This window comes from Cetorhinus maximus, chromosome 21 (genome assembly GCF_964194155.1).
Source record: "Cetorhinus maximus chromosome 21, sCetMax3.hap1.1, whole genome shotgun sequence".
NCBI lineage: Eukaryota > Metazoa > Chordata > Chondrichthyes > Lamniformes > Cetorhinidae > Cetorhinus > Cetorhinus maximus.
Genome location: NC_135899.1, coordinates 71,887,696 through 71,906,999, shown reverse-complemented (window position 1 = coordinate 71,906,999; position 19,304 = coordinate 71,887,696). Strand labels below are relative to the sequence as shown.

The window sequence follows — 19,304 nt, the reverse complement described above, 5'->3', positions numbered from 1 at the left end:
TCCCGGAAGAAATGCTGATTAGCTATCCCTGACCCAAATTCTTTCATCTTAAAAGTAAATGGACAGTTTATAACACAATTGTTTACCACCCGGTACATTCAACACCTTTCTGTGACTTTGGGAGAATCAGGTTCTACTCTTTGTAAACTCAGAGACTGCTGCCATTGTCTCCAAATATAAATACCCTGCACCTTCTCCTCAACAAACCATCTAAGCCTTCATTTGATCTCTAACAATCAAACCATCCAGGCTCACTGTCAGGCAGACTTCAGATTGGGTCACATGAGCCCTTCATTTTACCCTAAATTTAAAGATTCAGTCCTAAATCTTAATCTTCATAAACTTTGTAATTGAAACAATATATATTAAGAACTTAAAATTGAATGAAAATAGCAAAATGTTACTTGCAATATGCAGGTTCAAAACTTGCTGTCAGAATGACAGCAAGGTTGATAATGCTGACAGTTATTTGTGTGCCAATGCCCCATCAATGTCAGGCTAAATTAAGAAGCAAAGTAACTGTTTTTGAAGTTGTGCTCATCTTACATTAGCCTTGCGAAAAATAACATCTCACTGTCTTGCTTCCCATTGAACTGAATGAAGTTGATGTTCTTGCATTGTCAATACAAAGTAAACTTTCCAGAAAGTTTCAAGTCTAGAAACCTTAATGATCTGATAAATGTTAATTACTGCCAGTGACCACTCTGGCACTGAAAATTAATTATTACAATTGTGTCCTATTCCTTTAGGCTTTAATTGATGGGCGTTTTTTAAAAATTAAAATTTTCTCTGTTACTATTTCTTTTTTCCCTACCTCAATCTAGTCTTTCTTTCGTTCTCTTTATTTTTCTTACTGTACTTGAGTTGGCAGTGAATTCACCCACTCTAACTTAACTTCCTTTTAGTCTTTTTGTTAATTGAAATTGTTAATTTCACAACCCTTCAATCTAATGGGTTAGGTTCAAAACAAAAACAGAAATACCTGGAAAAACTCAGCAGGTCTGGCAGCATCGGCGGAGAAGAGCAAAGTTGACGTTTCGAGGACTCGAAATGTCAACTTTGCTCTTCTCCGCCGATGTTGCCAGACCTGCTGAGTTTTTCCAGGTATTTCTGTTTTTGTTTTGGATTTCCAGCATCCGCAGTTTTTTGTTTTTGTTAATGGGTTAGGTTGCTTGCCCTGTTCACACAGATCCCAGGTCCCCTATAGAGGGCGCTGCACCCTTTTCGTCCTACTCTTTCAGCATTTTGCAGCACAACATATCATTGAGATTAAATGAAGAGCAAATACAACTAACAATGGGTGCTGTTTGTTGCTCTGCCACACTAGATTTTGGGCTAAGGTATTTGTCAACATAAAGCTTGCACTTGCATTCCACAAAAACACATTGAGAGAAGAACAAAGCCTTTGTGTATATGGGTTTTGAGGTTTTTAAAGGAGGGGTGATGGGTGTAGAGGTTTATGGAGGGAATTCCAGAGAGTTGGACTCGAGGGGTCGAAGGGTCTTCCGCCAGTGGCCAGGTGAAGAGAATGGGGGAATGAAAACTTGGGGAAGATTGGATTGATAAAATCATGGAAAGATTTCTAAATGTGGATTTTAAATTTAATATTTTGGGGGTTTGAAAGAAAAAGTCTTTCATTTATATGGTGCCTTTCATAACATCAAGACATCCCAAAGTGTTTCCAGCTGATTGAGTACTTTTTTAAGTCTAGTAACTGCTGTGATGTGGGAAATGCAGAAGCCAATTTTTGCACAAATTCCAACGAACAGCAATGAAATAATGAGCGATAAGTTTTTTTTAGTGATGTTGGTTCAGGGATAAATATTGGCTCGGACACGAGGGAGAACTTTAATGCTCTTCATGGTAATAGTGGGATCTTTCATTTCCACCTGAGAAGGGGGCCTTGGTTTAACGTCTCATCCAAAAAATGGCATCTCTGACAGGGTAACATTCTCACACTCCCTCACTGGAGTGCCAGTTTGGATTATGTACTCAAATCTCTGGAGTGGGTTTTGAACTCTCAGCCTGTGATTTAACGGGCAAAAGTGCTACTGACTGAGCCACAGCTGAAATCATTTTAAGGTAGTGAGGACCGGTGAGATAGTGTAGGACTTAGTATGTAATAGGATATGTATGGCAGAATTTTGGATAAGTTGTTGAAAATACATAGGTTGTGAGGATCCAGCTTGGAGGTGGAGGGGAGAGGGTTGTGGTGTGGAAATAGTTTCAGAAGGGAGAACATTACCACACCAAAAAAATTAAATGTTTTTAGCTTATTTTACTGAAATATTTTAAAGGTGTAAATGTAGCAAGTTCATTCCAATTCATATTAAATATATTTATTATAAAATCTATTGCCAATTTTAGTCAACCATAGTAAATAAACATGCTCACTCCTCTATGTTCTACAGGGAACTAATAAAATTGTGCAATAAATCAGAATTATTCTTTTAATTGCAGCTCCAGTCTTGCAGGTATTCTAATCACAACACCCATTGAAAGGGAGTGGGAAATATTTGCATTTGCCTAATGTAATAAGAAAGTAATGAAGTGTATATGTGCATAAAATGAAAGTGTGAAATATAGTAAGTCCTCACTTAAAGTTGTAGCTATGTTCCTGATATTCATAACTAATTTAAACCAATCACATTTTCCCATTAAAACCAGTGTTCAAGGTACACCTACAAGGTTCTGTAGGAGCTTCATCATCAGGGCAAAACATTAAAACATTATACCCTGTAAGTTGAAAAACTTTATATTGCTAAATGATATAACTTTTAAAATAAAATCCATTTTAAAATGTAAAAGAAATATGGTAATTTTCTACTTCTGTTTGCTGCCGATTCTGCTTTCTAAACTGTCCACTTGCCACACTTCCCACTCTCTAACCCTACTGGTTGGTGCAGCCCCTTCCTCCTGCTGATCCTCAGATTTGTGGCCTCTCCCCCTCCCTAACTCACCCTCATTCTGCTGACTTTCTGACCGCAGTCTCCCTGCTCCCTAAACTACCCTCATGCTGCCAACCCTCCAACTTGTAGCCTCACAGATACATGGAAAAGTAGGAGTAGGTCATTCGGCCCTTTTGAGCCTGCTCCGCCATTCAATATGATCATGGCTGATCTTCTATCTCAATGCCATACTCCTGCTCTCCCCCATACCCCTTGATGCCTTTTAGAGTCTAGAAATCTATCTATTTCCTTCTTAAATATATTCGGTGACTTGGCCTCCACAGCCTTTTGTGGTAGAGAATTCCATAGGTTCACCACCCTCTGAGTGAAGAAATTTCTCCTCATCTCAGTGCTAAATGGCCTACCCCATATCTTGAGATTGTGATCCCTTGTTCTAGAACCCCCCAGCCTAAGGAAACATTATCCCTGCATCGAGTCTGTCCAGCCCTGTCAGAATTTTATACGTTTCAATGAGATCCCCTCTCATTCTTCTAAACTGCAGTGAATACAGGCCTAGTCGGCCCAATCTCTCCTCATATGACAGTCCTGCCACCCCAGGAATCAGCCTGGTGAACCTTCGCTGCACTTCCTCTATGGCAAGATATCCTTTTTTAGGTAAGGAGACCAAAACTCCACACAATACTCCGGGTGTGGTCTCACCATGGCCCTATATAGCTGCAGTAAGACATCCTTGCTCCTGTACTCAAGTCCTCTCGCAATGAAGGCCAGCATACCATTTGTCGTCTTAACTGCTTGCTGCACTAGCATGCTTGCTTTCAGTGATCGGTGTACAAGGACACCTAGGTCCCTTTGTAGCTCAACATTTCCCAATCTATAACCATTTAAATAATAGTCTGCCATTCTGTTTTTCCTACCAAAAAGGATAACTTCACACTAATCCACGTTATACTGCATCTGCCATGTATTTGCCCACTTACTCAACTTTTCTAAATCGCCTTGAAGCCTCTTGACATCCTCCTCACCACTCACGTTTCCACCTAGTTTTGTGTCTTCAGCAAACTTGGAAATATTACGTTTGGTTCCCTCATCCAAATCATTGATATATATTGTGAATAGCTGGGGCCCAAGCACTGATCCCTGCAGCACCCCACTAGTCACCGTCTGCCATTCCAAAAAAGACCCATTTATTCCTACTCTGTTTCCTGTCTGCTAACCAATTCTCAATCCATGCCAATATATTACTGGGATCACATGTGCTTTAATTTTGCACACTAACCTCTTTTGTGAGACTCCCTGCTCCCTAACCAACACTCATGCTGCTAACCCCCTCTGACTTGTAGCCTCTCCTGCTCCCTGACTCCACCTTCTTGCCGATCCTTCCTCTTGCCGGACCTTCCACTCCCCGACTCTCCTGCTCACCGCTTCCCTCTCCTGCACCTGTATTCCTGTTCAAGGTTCAGATCCAGATCCGATCTGAAGCTCGAGCTCCAAAGTTGTGAAAGTGAGGGTCCCGATGGTGTAGAAGTGCTGAGCTGGGGCTGTTATAATTGATGTTTCTTTTAAATGCTCCCACTCGCTGCTTCACTGTCCTGAATCCTCGCTGTGAGCAAGGCCTCTGGAGATGAGCAGCGAGAGGGAGGAGAAGCAGCGCCACTGCCTGTGGTTTGCACTAGGGAGCCTTTACTTGCCAGGCTCCGAACTACCTGCTTGAGCCGCCACTTGTTCCTGGCCACGTTGTAACTGCTACCCACAGCATCTTCTTGAGTATCGATACTGAAGCTCATTCAAGAGCACAGAAAAATATACAATTTTTAAATAATCTGCCACTCTTTCTCATTCACTTCAACCCACCACATAGAAAGAAAAAAAAAGACACAAATTGGTGGTGGTGTCTGGAGTACCAAGATCTTTAGGCCAGTTAAGCAGCTCCTCCTGGCACTTGTCACTCATCTCCAAAGCCCTAGCTCACAGTGAGGGTTCAGAAAGGGAAGTGGTGAATGGAGCATTTAAAGTTAACATCGATTATAACAGCCCCAGCTCCTTCAGGGCCTGCACTTTCACAACCCCAGAGCTCCAGCTTTGGATCAGATCTGGACCTCCAAAATGGTGCCATTCGGGCCACACGACCCAACGCCAGACTGGTGGGAAACGACTTTAAGACTAATCCCGTGACACTAAACAGGGAATGCAGGCCCCATTAACTGAATGCTATTAAAGCAAAAAAAAACTAAAAATGGGGCAAAGTTAAATGGGGACCTTAATAAAATCAGACAATAGATTAAAAAATGAACAGTGAATCCATTGATATAAAAACAGAAAATGCTGGAAAACTCAGCAGGCCTGACAGCATCGGTGGAGAGAGAAACAGAGTTAATGTTTCTAGTCCGTATGACTCTTCTCACAGCCGCTGAGGTTTTCCAGCATTTTCTGTTCCTATTTCAGATTTGCAGCATCCGCAGTATTTTGTTTTCATCTTAGTGAATCTATTGAGCAGTTTCGACTTGAAAACATTGAAATTATATATTGAGCCACCTTATAGAGTGTGAAGTTTGCAAGAAACTTTAGTAAAATATTCCTGTTAGGATAGGAGTATGAATTTCATGAATGACAGGGGAGCAACACATCCATGAGGTTTAGGGGAAGCATTGCTGAGCCCTTATACACAACTGTAGCTTAAGTACCTCAGAATTATAGAGTAATGGCCTATTCAGAGCTTTAATTTAAAGCACACATCATTATGCATATCATTATAAGCTCTCTATTTCATTTAATTTTACATAGTTTGCAGTGTATTTTCTAAAACCTTGAATTTCCACATTTTCTTCCATTTTGTTCAAGTACTGCTTCTCCTGCTTTCTGCTTGCAATACTCTTAGTCATTTGCTTGTACACATTTGCAACAGCCTATGTCTTTTATAAGGACTTTTACAAGGTGGTGTAGATTAAAAGCCCAAGCCCAGCCTCTCAATTGTAGTGTGGTTTGTTTTACAGTTATGAACGGAAAAACCTTGTGCAATTAATTTTGAAACAAACTGGGAATTTGCTAATGAATTATGGACAGTATTCTAGGCTAAAAAAGAAAGCTGACGTATAAAAACATTATTTATTTCAACACATCATTTCTCTTTGACAATTCTACAAATGGCAGTTTTACCTACCTTCTTTTTCCAGAGTTTGTTGTTTTGAGAGATGAGAAATGGGGTGGCTCCAAGACCTACATAGAGTATGATGAACTTGAAAAAGATTTCACTGACCAGGTTAGTTAAAACATTTACCTCTTTTAGACTTATGTTTAACATGAGTCAATTCGTCATTTTTCTGTACATATTACCTAAAACCCTTGCTTGTAGGAATGACTTGTTTTTGAATATTTAGCTCTTATCCATGTTTGCTGCAGAAATAGACATTGTACCAATAATTCCTTTGAAGTCTTTAATACCAGTACTTATAATAGAAGCCCTGAGCAGAGATTTAGCAAATGATTTATTATTTTCATGAAAATTCACGTTAGTCATTATTGAGTTTTATAATTGGATTACAACATCATCTCTCCAGTCTGTTCATCCTGGGGATCTGAAGAATTCTGTGGAAATTGCCTTGAATAAGTTGCTTGACCCAATCAGGAAGAAGTTTCAAATGCCAGAGATGCAGAAATTAACCAGAGCTGCTTATCCTCCACCTACAAAACAACAAAGTGAGTAATTTTATTTCCAGTAGGGAGTTAGCATTTTGTCTTTTCCAGTGCAAAGGAAACTGAAGTCCATTAATATTGGAAGCTAGTTTGATTAAAATAAATCATTGGCACTTAAGCACAGGACAAGAATGACGAGAATTTATATCGTGCTTATAATGTAGTGAAACACCCCAAGGTACTTAGTGTTATGAGACAAAGTTTGACACTGAACCACACTAGGAAATAATGGGACAGATGAACAAAAGCTTTTTTTTAAGAAATATCTTAAAGGAATAGAGAGAGAGCTAGAGAGGTGGAATGGGCTAGAGGGCGAATTCCAGAGCCTGGGGCCTAGACAACTGTCCTAACTGCTTAATTGGAGGAATATAGAAATTTGGATATGCGCAGGAGGGCAGAATTGGAGTGGTGCAGATTTTTGGACAGTTGTAGGACTGTAGAAGGTTACAGACTTGGGGAGGGGTGAGGCCGTGGAGGGATTTGAACAGAAGGGTGAAAATTTTATATTTGTGGCATTACCGGACTGGGAGCCAATGTAGGTGAGTAAGCACAGACATGATGGATGAACAGGACATAGTGCGAGTTAAGGGTTTTGGAGGCCATTTTGGCCCATTCTGCCTGTGCCACTGCTTGTTCCATAAAGTAGCTATCTGGTCTTGATCTTTTGCTCTACCTATCAGTGATTTTCTTCAAATGTTTATTTCTTAAATATTGTGCTCCAAATCCATTTCTGACAATGTATTCTATTTTCTAATAATCTTTTATGTGAAGAAGATTCTTTGAATCATTACCTTTATGGTTCTAATATTCTAAATTGTTGCCCCTTGTTAATATGTATTAACTGGAAAAAACATTACTTACATGCTTGAATTCTTATATAATTTTGAACACTTCTGTTAGATCTTCCCCTCACCCTTTCTACAATACAATTCTGGTTTTTCAAGTCTTTTGTTACAATATCCTCTTATTCTGGCATCCTCCTCCTAAATCTATCTTGCATCATTTTTGTGACCCAGTATACTTTTCACAATAGATTCCTCAAATCTGCATACTGTAGTTAACAAGTGGCCTATACAATGTCTTGTTAAGACAAATTACCTAGCCCTTATTTCTGTATTTGTTGCTGCTGTATAAAACCTATCTGTAAGCCTGCTTTAAAATAGGGGCAGAAAGTATTGGAAACTCTCAACAGACCAGACAACATTTGTGGAGAGAATAGCAGTTAACATTTCAGGTGTGGATCCTTTGTCAAAACTGGAAGATATTCTGGATGAACAGTGTTCAAAAAAGAACAGACCAAAGGAGTAGGGGGAAAAACAACACGCACAAAATATTAGATTGCCATGTAAAAGTGCTTAAGTGGAAAACAGGAGGTGGGGAAAATTGTAGAAGCAAATTTAACCAAAAGGAGGCATAATGAGAGAAATTAAAAATATTAGGAATAAAATCAATGGAGGAGATAATTTGGTGGGGTGTAAATGGGCTGCCGATTCATGGTGCTCTTTTAATGCTGTCGCTGAAGACCAATACATCCCCGTTATGTATCATGCTAATATGTCTCTTTTCAGTTAACTTAATGCCTGGGATATAATGAACGTATTAGAGCATTCTTATAATTTAAAGGTTATGGTATATGTATCTTCCCTGTCAATTAATTATTTCTTCATTTAAACTGTTTTTGTTGATTTGGTGTGTATAGTTTTAAAAGATTGTTGCCAGTGAAATTATTCTTTCACTGAATCAAGCTTAAATTGCTAATGTACCATTGAAAAAACATGTGTTTTCATTCTTCTTTTTGATTCAATTTTCAGAAGCAGTTTCCAAGGGACCAGCTGCTGAGAATGATGTAATTGTACCTTCAAGGCTCGATATTAGAGTTGGTAGAATTATCAGTGTGGAGAGGGTAAGTTAGAAGCATAGATGTGCATCAGCTGTGTCTAAGTAAAATGTGTACTTTCTCCAGGAGTTTCCATCCTTTTCTAGTAGGTTTGTGGCACAGTACTTAGTAATTATTTGTTACTTGTTCCCAGATAGCATAATTTCTCAAGTAAAGGTAGGGTATTAAGGCAGTTTTGTGCTAAATATATATATTTGAATAAAATATATTAGGAGTAGGCATTGATTTTGGTCCTTGTTATGATTGAGATTTCTGGATATTTTCAGTGATCGAAAATGGAAAATATTAATTCTCAAGCATCGTCACGTTTCATCTTGATGAGCAGACATGGATAGAAACTGCAAATGGCGCAGCCTTTCAACATCCATTCTATCTGAGTTCAGCAGTTGTTTCTTTTTCTGTTTTTTTTTTATTTGTTCACGGGATGTGGCGTCGCTGGCTAGGCCAGCATTTATTGCCCATCCCTAATTGCCCTTGTTCGGAGGGCATTTAAAAGTCAACCACATTATTGTGAGTCTGGAATCACATGGAGGCCAGACCAAGTAAGGACAGCAGATTTCCTTCCCTACAGGGACATTAGTGAACCAGATGAGGTTTATTTTACGACAATCGACAATGCTTTCATGGTCATCATTAGACTTTTAATTCCAGATTTTTATTGAATTCAAATTCCACCATCTGCCGTGGTGGAATTCAAACCCTGGGTCTCTGTGTTACCAGCCCAGTGACAATACCACTACGTCACCGCCTTCCATCTAGAGGGTTTTTAACAGCAGGAAATTGCAATGTATTACAGACAAGAACAGAATTATCAGCTAGTAAAACATTTAGAAAGAAAGAATTTCACAGTCATTTCTTAATTTATAATATTTAAATAAACTGAGTGATGCCCTGAGTTTGGCTTCTGAGACATGGGTTCAACTGAAATTAATATAGGCAGTTTTAACCCAATTTTTCTCAAATTGAGGGGCCCCACAGATCTAAACTACCAATAAATTGGCACAAATTTGTATTTAAATTGACTGTTGGATGAACAAATCAACAATCAGCCATTGAAATTATAATTAAAGCATCTTGTTGGAATAGAGTAAAGGGAATTCTTTTCTGCATTAGGTCCCAGTGTATCTTACCTTCTGAATGCTGGTTAATGATGTTGGGTGTTTAAAAGCAGAAAATGTTACATTCTGTGGCACTAAAATTCAGCCTGTACTTAAAACAACCAAATGAACTCTGGTTAATGCAATGACTACTATGATTTCATTTTGATGTAATATTACTGGAGTTACCAATTCCCGAGAGTTTGTCATATTAGGAAGAATTTGCTACAAAAGATAAGCTCTGCTAGATGGATAACTACTAATGGTAGGTAACCAAGAAGAAGTGACGATCATGTATTAATCCTAAAGTGAATACCAAGATAAAGCTTGTTTGTTGAACACTTTTATCAGTGTATGTCCGTAATCATGGTGGTGCTGGTTGAGAGTCTATCAAAGTTATCACATCACAAATATTATAGTGATTTGCAGTAGAACAGTGTCATGTACACTTGAGTAAACTTTCTTAATGAATTGTTTTTTGGCAAATAGACAAAGGCTTTCTTTTTTAACTGCAACAAAATCAACTTTACAGAGTTAGTTTCTATAAACTTGTATTGAATCCAGGCATATCATTCCAGTTTGTCAAGTGCCTTCATTTTAGCTCCATTTTGTGAACCAACTCATCAAGCTTCTCTCCTGTTGATTTTCTGCAAACCTATTTTAATAGTATTTGCACAAAGTGGCAAAAATGACAGCAGCAGATGTGGCATAAAAATGGTTTTTAAACTAAAATCTTTAGTTGGCCCTATCATAGTACAAGCCAAAGCGCCTTGATTCTCAGGAAAACTTTGTTTCTTGTCAAACCATTAGTGGAATGTACAGTGTAAAATAAGGTTTAACCTTTTCTCTCGAGTCGGGAATAATTCTGCATGCTACTGTCGGAGATTAATCACACCAAGGCATCGTTTTGTACGTAGAAACCCCATTTATTACTTGTGCACAAGGGAGACAATACAATGAGAGCTACTGTACCATCTCGTAGCAGAATACACGCAGACTTGTTAAAAGCATTTTTACAGCCAATCAGTAAATTTTGCACAAACTTATCCGCTTATTTGCATAAGTTAACTGACCAATCCATGTTCCAGTAAATTTCTATTTCCCTCACAACAGATCAATGCTGATTCTTCAGTGTCCTTTATGGACTTTTTCTCTTTCTAAGAGATTTTCTTATAATGATCTTATCCCTAAGAATCCTTCTAATTCCCTGTTGCTCCTACACTGCTGTTTTTTAAAGTTATGGTACCACAACAAAAGCTTTAACCTAAACGGTGATTGCTGGTATTGTTCTCAGCATGGCTGCTCCGTTAATCTTTTTGCCTCTTGTGCCTGTCACTCCCTCGGCACTTTGAACTACTTGAAACAGTCTGGCGCTGTGGAATTCTAAACATGTTGCCATTGTATTGCCTTCCACTGAAACTATGGTCATAGCAATTTAGCATCCCCTCAAATTGCTCTATCTGTGCAATAGTCAGAGAGTAATCATCCGGCTTATTTTGTCTTAACTCACAAGTTTCCTAGAACTCTGACCTCTCTCCTAATCCATTTCTTCTTGCAATGACCTTCACTTATTACCTCACCCCCATTCCTTTACAGGTGATGCTTTTCTACATCCATCATTTCATGCATACCTCAGGAGTCATAATTTACAATCCTTGGTACAGTAGCTGTAACACTACATATTGATCTCCATGCCTTTCAGTGTGGCAATAAAAATCCCATATCTTTTAATTTCCCAAAGGCTGTTTCTTTGCCGCTCTCACAGGTCTTAAAAAAATAGCTCGACTTCTATTGTTTTACCTGTCAACACTAAGGAACTCACTATAAAAGCTGTCCTCGAATGAAACTCCCTCAATTCACCCCAAAGATGCAACCAAGAAACTTAACTTCCTCTTAAGCTAAACATTTTTCCCTTTCAATTCTATCTAAAGCCAAACATCCATCTAAGATGAGGCTCTCTGCTCCCGATCAGGAGAGACTTTTCCACCATCACTCATACACCTCGACAGATACAAGAAAATGTTTGCATTTTGACTGGCAATCTCTCTCACATCTAGTTTCCAACCTCCAATTGCAGTCTTTTTCTAGGTTATCAATACTGTTAAGGTCAATGCTTTTCTGAACATTCCTTTTGTCACGACTCACTGGGGATAGTGCGCTGTACAAGCCCCACTGTTCCCCGAGCCACGACAAATGTGAAAAGTTTGACCAAACTGCCAGATTGCCCAATTCTACCTAACTGTTTAATTTAGGTTAACAGAATACGAGCACCAGGTTTGTAAACTTAACAAGTAAATAACTGTTTATTAAACAAATTGTCTTTAACCAGTGGCAAAAGAAAGAAATATGAACTGCTAACCTTTAACTCTATAACTTAAACTCTACCCCTTCTTAACCCCTATACACAAACACACACACATAAGACACACAAAACATGGATTTTAAGGGTGAGATAAAACAGTTCAATAGCACCAATCCAGAGTACAGGGTTAGTTGGGTTGATTTTCATTGATGTCTTCCAAATTCCTTGCAGTTTGTTGTTGATGACATGAGGTGGTCTCCCAGCACTTTCAGTCTGTGCTTTATTTGTTGAAAAACTTGCTTTTCAATGTCTCTTCTGGTGACTTTTCCCCTTTTTCTCTTGACAGGGGTTTTCAGAGAAAGCAGGTTACAGAGATGTGAGGGATAGCCAGCTAACTATTATGGCAGAATTGCTGGAATCTTACAAACACAAGATAGAGAGGTTTCAGGTCTTCGCTCTTTGCAGGCTAGGAGCTGTTCTCCCTGCGCTGTTACCACAGAAAACCCTGGTCACCTGGTCAGGAGCCAATTAAAATGCTGTCATCAGGCAGTTCCCCTTAGTCCAGAACCCCTTTCCAACACTATCCTGTTCTCTTATGGCACCCTATGTTCCAAGATAGCAACATTGTACAAATTCCTCATCCTGCTCCAGTGAACATATCTTTCAACTGCAGCCATGGTAGTTTTTTAAAGCCACAGCCCAATTTTAAAGCCACAGCCCAAGAAAAATAAAAAATAGGTTATTTACATTTTCTTGTTCTTTGCACAGTTAAAATCCACCTTCCTATATACTCTTTCTCCTCTCTATCTCTAAATGCATTTAAAATTCAGACTCTTCACGCACCTTCCTGCTTTAATGGAGTATTTCCCAGGAGCTTTCTACCTGATGCTGTCTTTTCTTGCCCATCTTCAGGCTTTTGGAATCTAAGCTTGTAATTACTATCTCCTGATTTACCTCAAAAATACAGTGGGCAGAAAGTGAATGCAATTGCTCTGAAATGAATTTTTCTTTTTGTTTACCACAGCACCCTGATGCAGACAGTTTATATGTGGAGAAGGTAGATGTCGGAGAAGCACAGCCACGAACAGTTGTCAGTGGGTTAGTGCAGTATGTTTCTGTTGAGGAGCTCCAGAATCGTAACGTCATATTGTTATGTAATCTGAAGCCACAGAAGATGCGAGGAATTGACTCTCAAGCCATGTTGCTTTGTGCATCCATGTGAGTACATAGAATAGTAATTAAGAGTCCCAGAGACTATTAAACCATGGTTTGATCACCACAGGATAACTTTTTGATAAAGTAAGGACCAACTTTTAAATAAAAGGTTAAAAGTCAACTAGTACTGAAATATTAATGTTGATTGATATTTTATAATTCTCCAGCTGTTACAGTGGATTTTCAAGCACATATTATTAACAATTTCATATAACATTAATATTCCACTTATGGGATTGATATCCCTATACAGAAAAATTATTGTATCTATTCAGTTTTTTTTCATATTATACCTTATGTTACCTTTTTATTTACTTTCAGCACTTTCCTATTAGACACTCACTTTCAGATCGGGAACATTTATCAGTAGACTTGATCAAAATGAAAGCACTATAAATCAATTCCAAAAGAGATGTACCAATTTCTCCATCTTTGTTCAGACGTATAATGAAATTGAACAGATCCAATGATGATATCAGTTCCATGAATGGAATATTAATATATTACTTTTTTAATGTTATGCATCAGTTAATACAGTGAAGCTTTTTGGCTTGTATTAGTTTGAGCCCAATATGTGCAAGTTATTTTATTCCTTTGCCAGTCAATCTTTAATATTAAATGGTATTATGGTAGTGTAATACTAAAAGTGAACTTTGTTATTATAGTTGGTATATAACCAATATCTCTGCTTTATTGCCCCATCCACATTGAAAGCTTTAACCCTGGCAGGAAACGCTTCAATTTTTTGCCTCATATGAACATTTACTAACATTGTCACAATGTTGGCTTTTGACTGTTTTGGATGCAATATCTCAATTTCTACAAAGTTCTCCTGTAGATATTTGACCTTATTTTTAATATGATTCATAAACTAGAATTCCAATTTCCAGAGGACTACCTCTGTCAGTGCTGGATTTTGTTGCTTTTGTAGCTTTCTAAATTGCTTTCTACCCTATTGGGTTACTGAGACCTCCAGTTCACATATTTAAAGATATGAGGCCTTCCATTATCTCTATCAAAGAAGAGGTCTGCTTAAAGATCGATCTCATGTACCAAATTCATCCCTTAGTGATGAAGAATAATACAATGGACATTCAGTTAGTGGGTATAGCTTCTCACTGTGGGGTCTGTTTATCTGCTAGATATCTGCCAATTTTATCTTGATGGAGATGAAACGCTACCTTTCCTACTGCCAGATAACTATGTGGCATAATTATTGATAACTTTAAGTTAAGGGGTGGAGCTTTAGTCTCTTCACTAACTGTGGCTGATCTCACTAAATGGAAAAGAAATCCTAAAATAGGCATTTGCTTTTCTCGATGCTAAGCCTGACTCTTTCCTCTTGAGATTAAAGGATCAGTACTCACTATTGCTGTGAGTACAATTTTTTTAAAATTTCTTAATGGGAATGTGGCGTCGCTGTCAAGACCAAGACTTATTGCCCATCCCTCATTGTCCTTGAACTAAGTGGCTTGCTAGGCCATTTCAGAGGGCAGCTGTAGGTCTGGAGTCATATGTAGAACAGACCAGGCAAGGACGTCAGTGAACCAGATGGGTTTTTATGACAATCGATGATAGTTTCATAGTCACCATTACTAAAGCTAGCTTTTAATTCCAGATTTTTCTTTTTATTAATTGAATTTAAATTCAATTTGAATCCATGTTCCCAGGGCATTAGCCTGGACCTCTGGAATGCTAGTCCAGTGACATTACCACTACGCCATCATCAACCCACATCCCCCAATTGTTATTTGATTAATTTATCTGTATTCACATTTCTTATTTGTCCATTTACTTTTGGAACCTTATGGCTGAGGTAGCACTTAGGAAGTCTTTATATTTAACAAAACATTCTGCATCCTTTTGTCATCTTTGGAAATTCCAATTCTGTCTTGAGCAATGCGCATTTTAAAGTGAATTTTAGCCAAGAAATTTCAACTGGAAATTGATTTTGGAATACCTTGTACTTTGAAGCTGATGCATATTTCATAGTGCTGCAACTTTGATGCAATATGTAGACCTGAAAATTCAATCAGCTTCTGACTGAGAGAATGTAGTGACATGTTCTCTGTAGCTTGTAGGCTTCTTTTATTTGGGCAGCATCTTAACTGTGCATTTATTGATAAAAATATCTTCAGCTGTACAAGCCTAAAAAAGCAGAAAAAATTCACAATGGGTGGAAATGCAAAGAAATAAGAAATCTGAGGGATTTTTACACTAAGACCAGCCAGATGAATAACTGACCTTTTCAGATTCTGTACTGTCCTATGTTGGATACCCTGGAGTTTAAAACAAAACCCTCTCTTGGAAATAAAATGCCTTACTAACTAGCTCTGCCACCTTAGGGCTTCTAGTTGGAGCTCAGTTTGGGCATCCTGCCTTGTGGCTGGGCCTCACTTTTTCCTCTGAATTGAACAGAACAGTACTAACACTTGTGGAAGGGATATAAGTGCACAGATGACTGCTCTGCTGTACCTCACAAAATGACCATTCTTCATTTTTGATCTTGAACAGTAAGCTGGCAGCATCTGATCCCAACCCAGCCATTCGTGGTCCTGGTGTTTGCATTTACACCTTCAGCAGGATTTGCTCAGAGGAGGAGGAGCCACAGCTGATGCTTTTCTCCCTTCAGGTGGAAGTCAACTAACTCAGCCCAGAGTAGGGATCAAACCCGGAAGCTTTTGGGTGTTCATGCCTCAGTGCATTTACCTCCTGAGACACCAGAGCCTTAGTAAGAGGATATTGACAATGGGGGCCATGTCAGGAATACTCAGTGCTTCAGTTTTGCCTTCCTTCACTCATCCATAGTTGTTAAATGCAGATTGCAGGAAGAGATCACAGTTTACCAGTATCCCCACAATGCTAATATGGATTAGTCAAAAGAAAACGATTAAGGCCCCAGTATTTTGCCTTTCTTTCCACTCCCCACCCCCCAACTCAGACCCCAAGCCTAAGCACAGGTTAGAGGCTCCCAAAGTATATCCTACCCTGACCTCACTGTTTGGGGCTCTGGTCATTGAAATCAGTCTGACATACCTCAAATGCAGATGCCTCCCTTATTGCCAGCTTCTTCAAGATGTCTCTGAGTTAATGAAAATTGAGTTGAAAGCTGCAATTAGACCTCTTCTGCTTCATTATTTGCATACTTGCACCTGCTGCAGGTGCAAGTACTCCACTCCCATCACCTCTCAGGGGACACCCAGGAAATTGCTTGGAAGTGTAAAGGCAGAGGAGCCCTGACATCATAGATCTCCTCCCTTTTTAATTATAATTCGCTCTTAGAAATTAAGTGTTCCCTAGAGCAGAGGAAAATCTAGCCGTGAAACTTAAACTAACTGCGTGAACAATTATTATTAATTGTGCTAAAATTGGTCACTATGTCCTTGGCAATAGAGAGGAAATGGATTAGTCAGGACCTTACTGCTGAATGCTGCCCATTATCCCCACAGAGAAAAGCCTATGTTAGTGTCAGTGTTAAGATGGGACTCAGCTGTGATAATCTCTATGATTAAACAACCGGCTGGTGCTACCCAGCTCATTAGCTGAAGAATGTTCACTCAGATGAGGTACTAGAGTTGCTCCAGTGCCAGTAGACTGTACTCCAACATGAAACAGCATCTACAGGGTGACGAAATTTGGGGAGATGGTGGCATGGTGGTAATGTCACTAGACGAGTAATCCAAAGGCCCAGACTAATGCTGTGGGGATGTGGGTTCAAATCCCATCACAGCAACTGGTGGAATTTATATTCAGTTAATAGATATGGAATTATATTTTAAAAAATGGTCTCAGTGATGTGACCATGAAATGCTCATTGATTGTCCTAAAAACCCATCTGGTTCACTAAAGTCCTTGAGGGAAGGAAATTTACCCTTCTTACCTGGTCTGGCCTACATGTGACTCCAGACCCACAGCAATGTGGCTGACTCTTAAATGCCCTCTGAAATGGCCCAGCAAGCCACTCAGTTCAAGGGCAATTAGGGATGGGCAGCAAATGTCCTCACTGAAAGGAGGAAATATAAGTTAGTGAACAATGACTATGTAGTTCTACGTGGAAATACAAGGATTGTTTTTCTTTTAACATTGAGTCTTCAGCTCCATGCCCTGTACAATAGAGATGTCATTACATTGCCATGAAAGAATATATATTAAAAAAATGCTCGTGGCACCGACCATATCTGTAGCATCTGGGCCTCTACAATAGACAATGCGTGTTAATTGAACTTAGTAATTTTATGATGTTTAGTTGAAACTTGCAGTATCTTACTATATAAAATAAGTATTTTATTAGAACTATTGGCATCAGTGTGAACTAATTAGAAAGGATGTAGATGTGTGACAAAATCGCACAGTAGGATTTAATGAAAGTGGCACTTTTCCAATAAACTGTAACCTTGACACGGTGGTAAAATGTCTGAAACTAATTTTAGGATGATAACTGCGAAAAATATTGAGAGAATGAGCAGAGAAGTAAATGCTTCAAACGCAGATCTTGTAAGTGAACATTGCTGTTAAGTCAAGTTTATGCTCCTTATAATTACAGAGAAGGAGAAAAGCGTAAAGTAGAACCATTAAATCCTCCAGAAGGTTCAGCCCCAGGAGAGCGTGTGTTTGTGGTAGGGTTTGAAAATGGTACAGCAGATGATGAACTGAAACCAAAGAAGAAAGTATTCGAAAAATTACAGGTAATACTTACAACAGGAAGCTACTGAAGGATTTATGGAAGAGAGAAAAAAGCATACTCTTGCAGCAAATTGTTTGCATATGACATCCTTTTGCAGCTGCGAACAATAAGCTTGCGCTTGCTTTTGGGATTTATGAGAATTTTAGAAATGCGTTTGAGGTTATCATCACAAGATGTGAACCAAATTTCCAAATTTGTTAACAAAGAAATGCAGCAGAAATTGAAGCTGATGACAAATACCAGAAGTATGTGTATTTGGCTAGAATGGAGGGCAGTGAACAGCTTGAGGGTTTACAGTGATTGTAAAGGTGCTACCAAGGAATGAACTCATTAGGCAGGAAGCCTTATTTTGTACTTGGGGTGGAGGTGTTTTTTTATAATCATTTCTATCGCTAGTGGTAGAATCAACGTTTCATTGATTAGATTTTGTACAGATCAGTGACCCTCCTCAGCATGGAATCTTTGACTGTAGGATGTACACCCAAAGTTAAGTAAAGTTCTGGGCATAAAAACTGCCAATACCGTCTTTATTCTGCAGACTGAATCCTCTGGTCTTTTGGGGCACAACTGTATCCAAATTTTAAACATGCAAGAAAGGACAGTGTCAAGATAATTTCCTCACACAACTTTGCCCCAGTCCTCTTCATAACCAATTAGTTGCTTCCATAATTTTTTTTAAACTACTGTCATAACATTGTAAGAAGAAAAAGCTTTGTAAGGTTACATCAGGTACATGCCCTGTGGAATTAACTAGTATACTTCAGATACAGAATTGACCATTGACAATAACTGTAGCCCATACAGAGCCAAATTGAAATGGGACATTGCGAACGTAGAGGTTTATGGCACAAGGAGACTCTGTGACCCATCCTATTTGTTGGCTTTGTTAGAGCAATCAAAAATGAACCCCATTGCCCCATTCTCTCCATCATCTTGTTCCTTCCTCTGCTTTGAATATTTGTTCAAGTTTCCTTAAAATAAGCAATAGTCTCTGCCTCGATCATTCACGTATTTAAATTCTTTGTATTAAATAATGTACAGAATAATTACGATTAATATTTATTTTATTTGCAGGTTGATTTCAAGATCTCAGATGACTGCACAGCTCAGTGGCAGCAGAAGAATTTTATGACCAAACTTGGTGTTATAACATGTAAATCACTGAAAGGAGGAAATATAAGTTAATGAGCAATGACTCTGTAGTTCTGCATGGAAATACGAGGATTGTTTTTCCTTTAACATTGAGTCTTCAGCTCCATGCCCTGTACAATAGTCATTACATTTCAAAATCTCAGTGAGTTACATTCAGGATATATCAACTTCTGCTGTTGGTGAAACAATGAAACATGAATAAACTGGGTGAGGGCTTTTAATTTTACAAAAATTAGGCCTTCATGAATAATGGTATTCTGACCTAAAGATTATCAGTGTGTTGTGATGCAGTTACTTCTAATGTGGCATCCTTATAAAATTTCTGGGATAATTTTTGTGGGCATTTTATGTGTTTTAT

The 19,304-nt window shown here is 38.6% G+C and overlaps 1 protein-coding gene across 2 annotated transcripts in view; it reads left to right on the top strand.

The window, feature by feature from the left end:
- Positions 1-19,066, top strand: part of yars1 (tyrosyl-tRNA synthetase 1) — a 37,547-nt gene extending 18,481 nt beyond the window's left edge. Inside the window, exons 9-14 of one of the 2 annotated variants that reach the window (XM_078567123.1) lie at positions 6,080-6,165; positions 6,464-6,602; positions 8,411-8,502; positions 12,920-13,113; positions 17,654-17,795; positions 18,869-19,066. In XM_078567123.1, coding sequence (XP_078423249.1) covers positions 6,080-6,165; positions 6,464-6,602; positions 8,411-8,502; positions 12,920-13,113; positions 17,654-17,795; positions 18,869-18,979 — 764 coding nt within the window. In that variant the 3' untranslated portion in view covers positions 18,980-19,066. Of the gene's footprint in view, positions 1-6,079; positions 6,166-6,463; positions 6,603-8,410; positions 8,503-12,919; positions 13,114-13,431; positions 13,582-17,653; positions 17,796-18,868 lie in introns of those variants that run through there. The other variant, XM_078567124.1, reaches the window with a different exon arrangement.
- Positions 19,067-19,304: the final 238 nt, after the last annotated feature.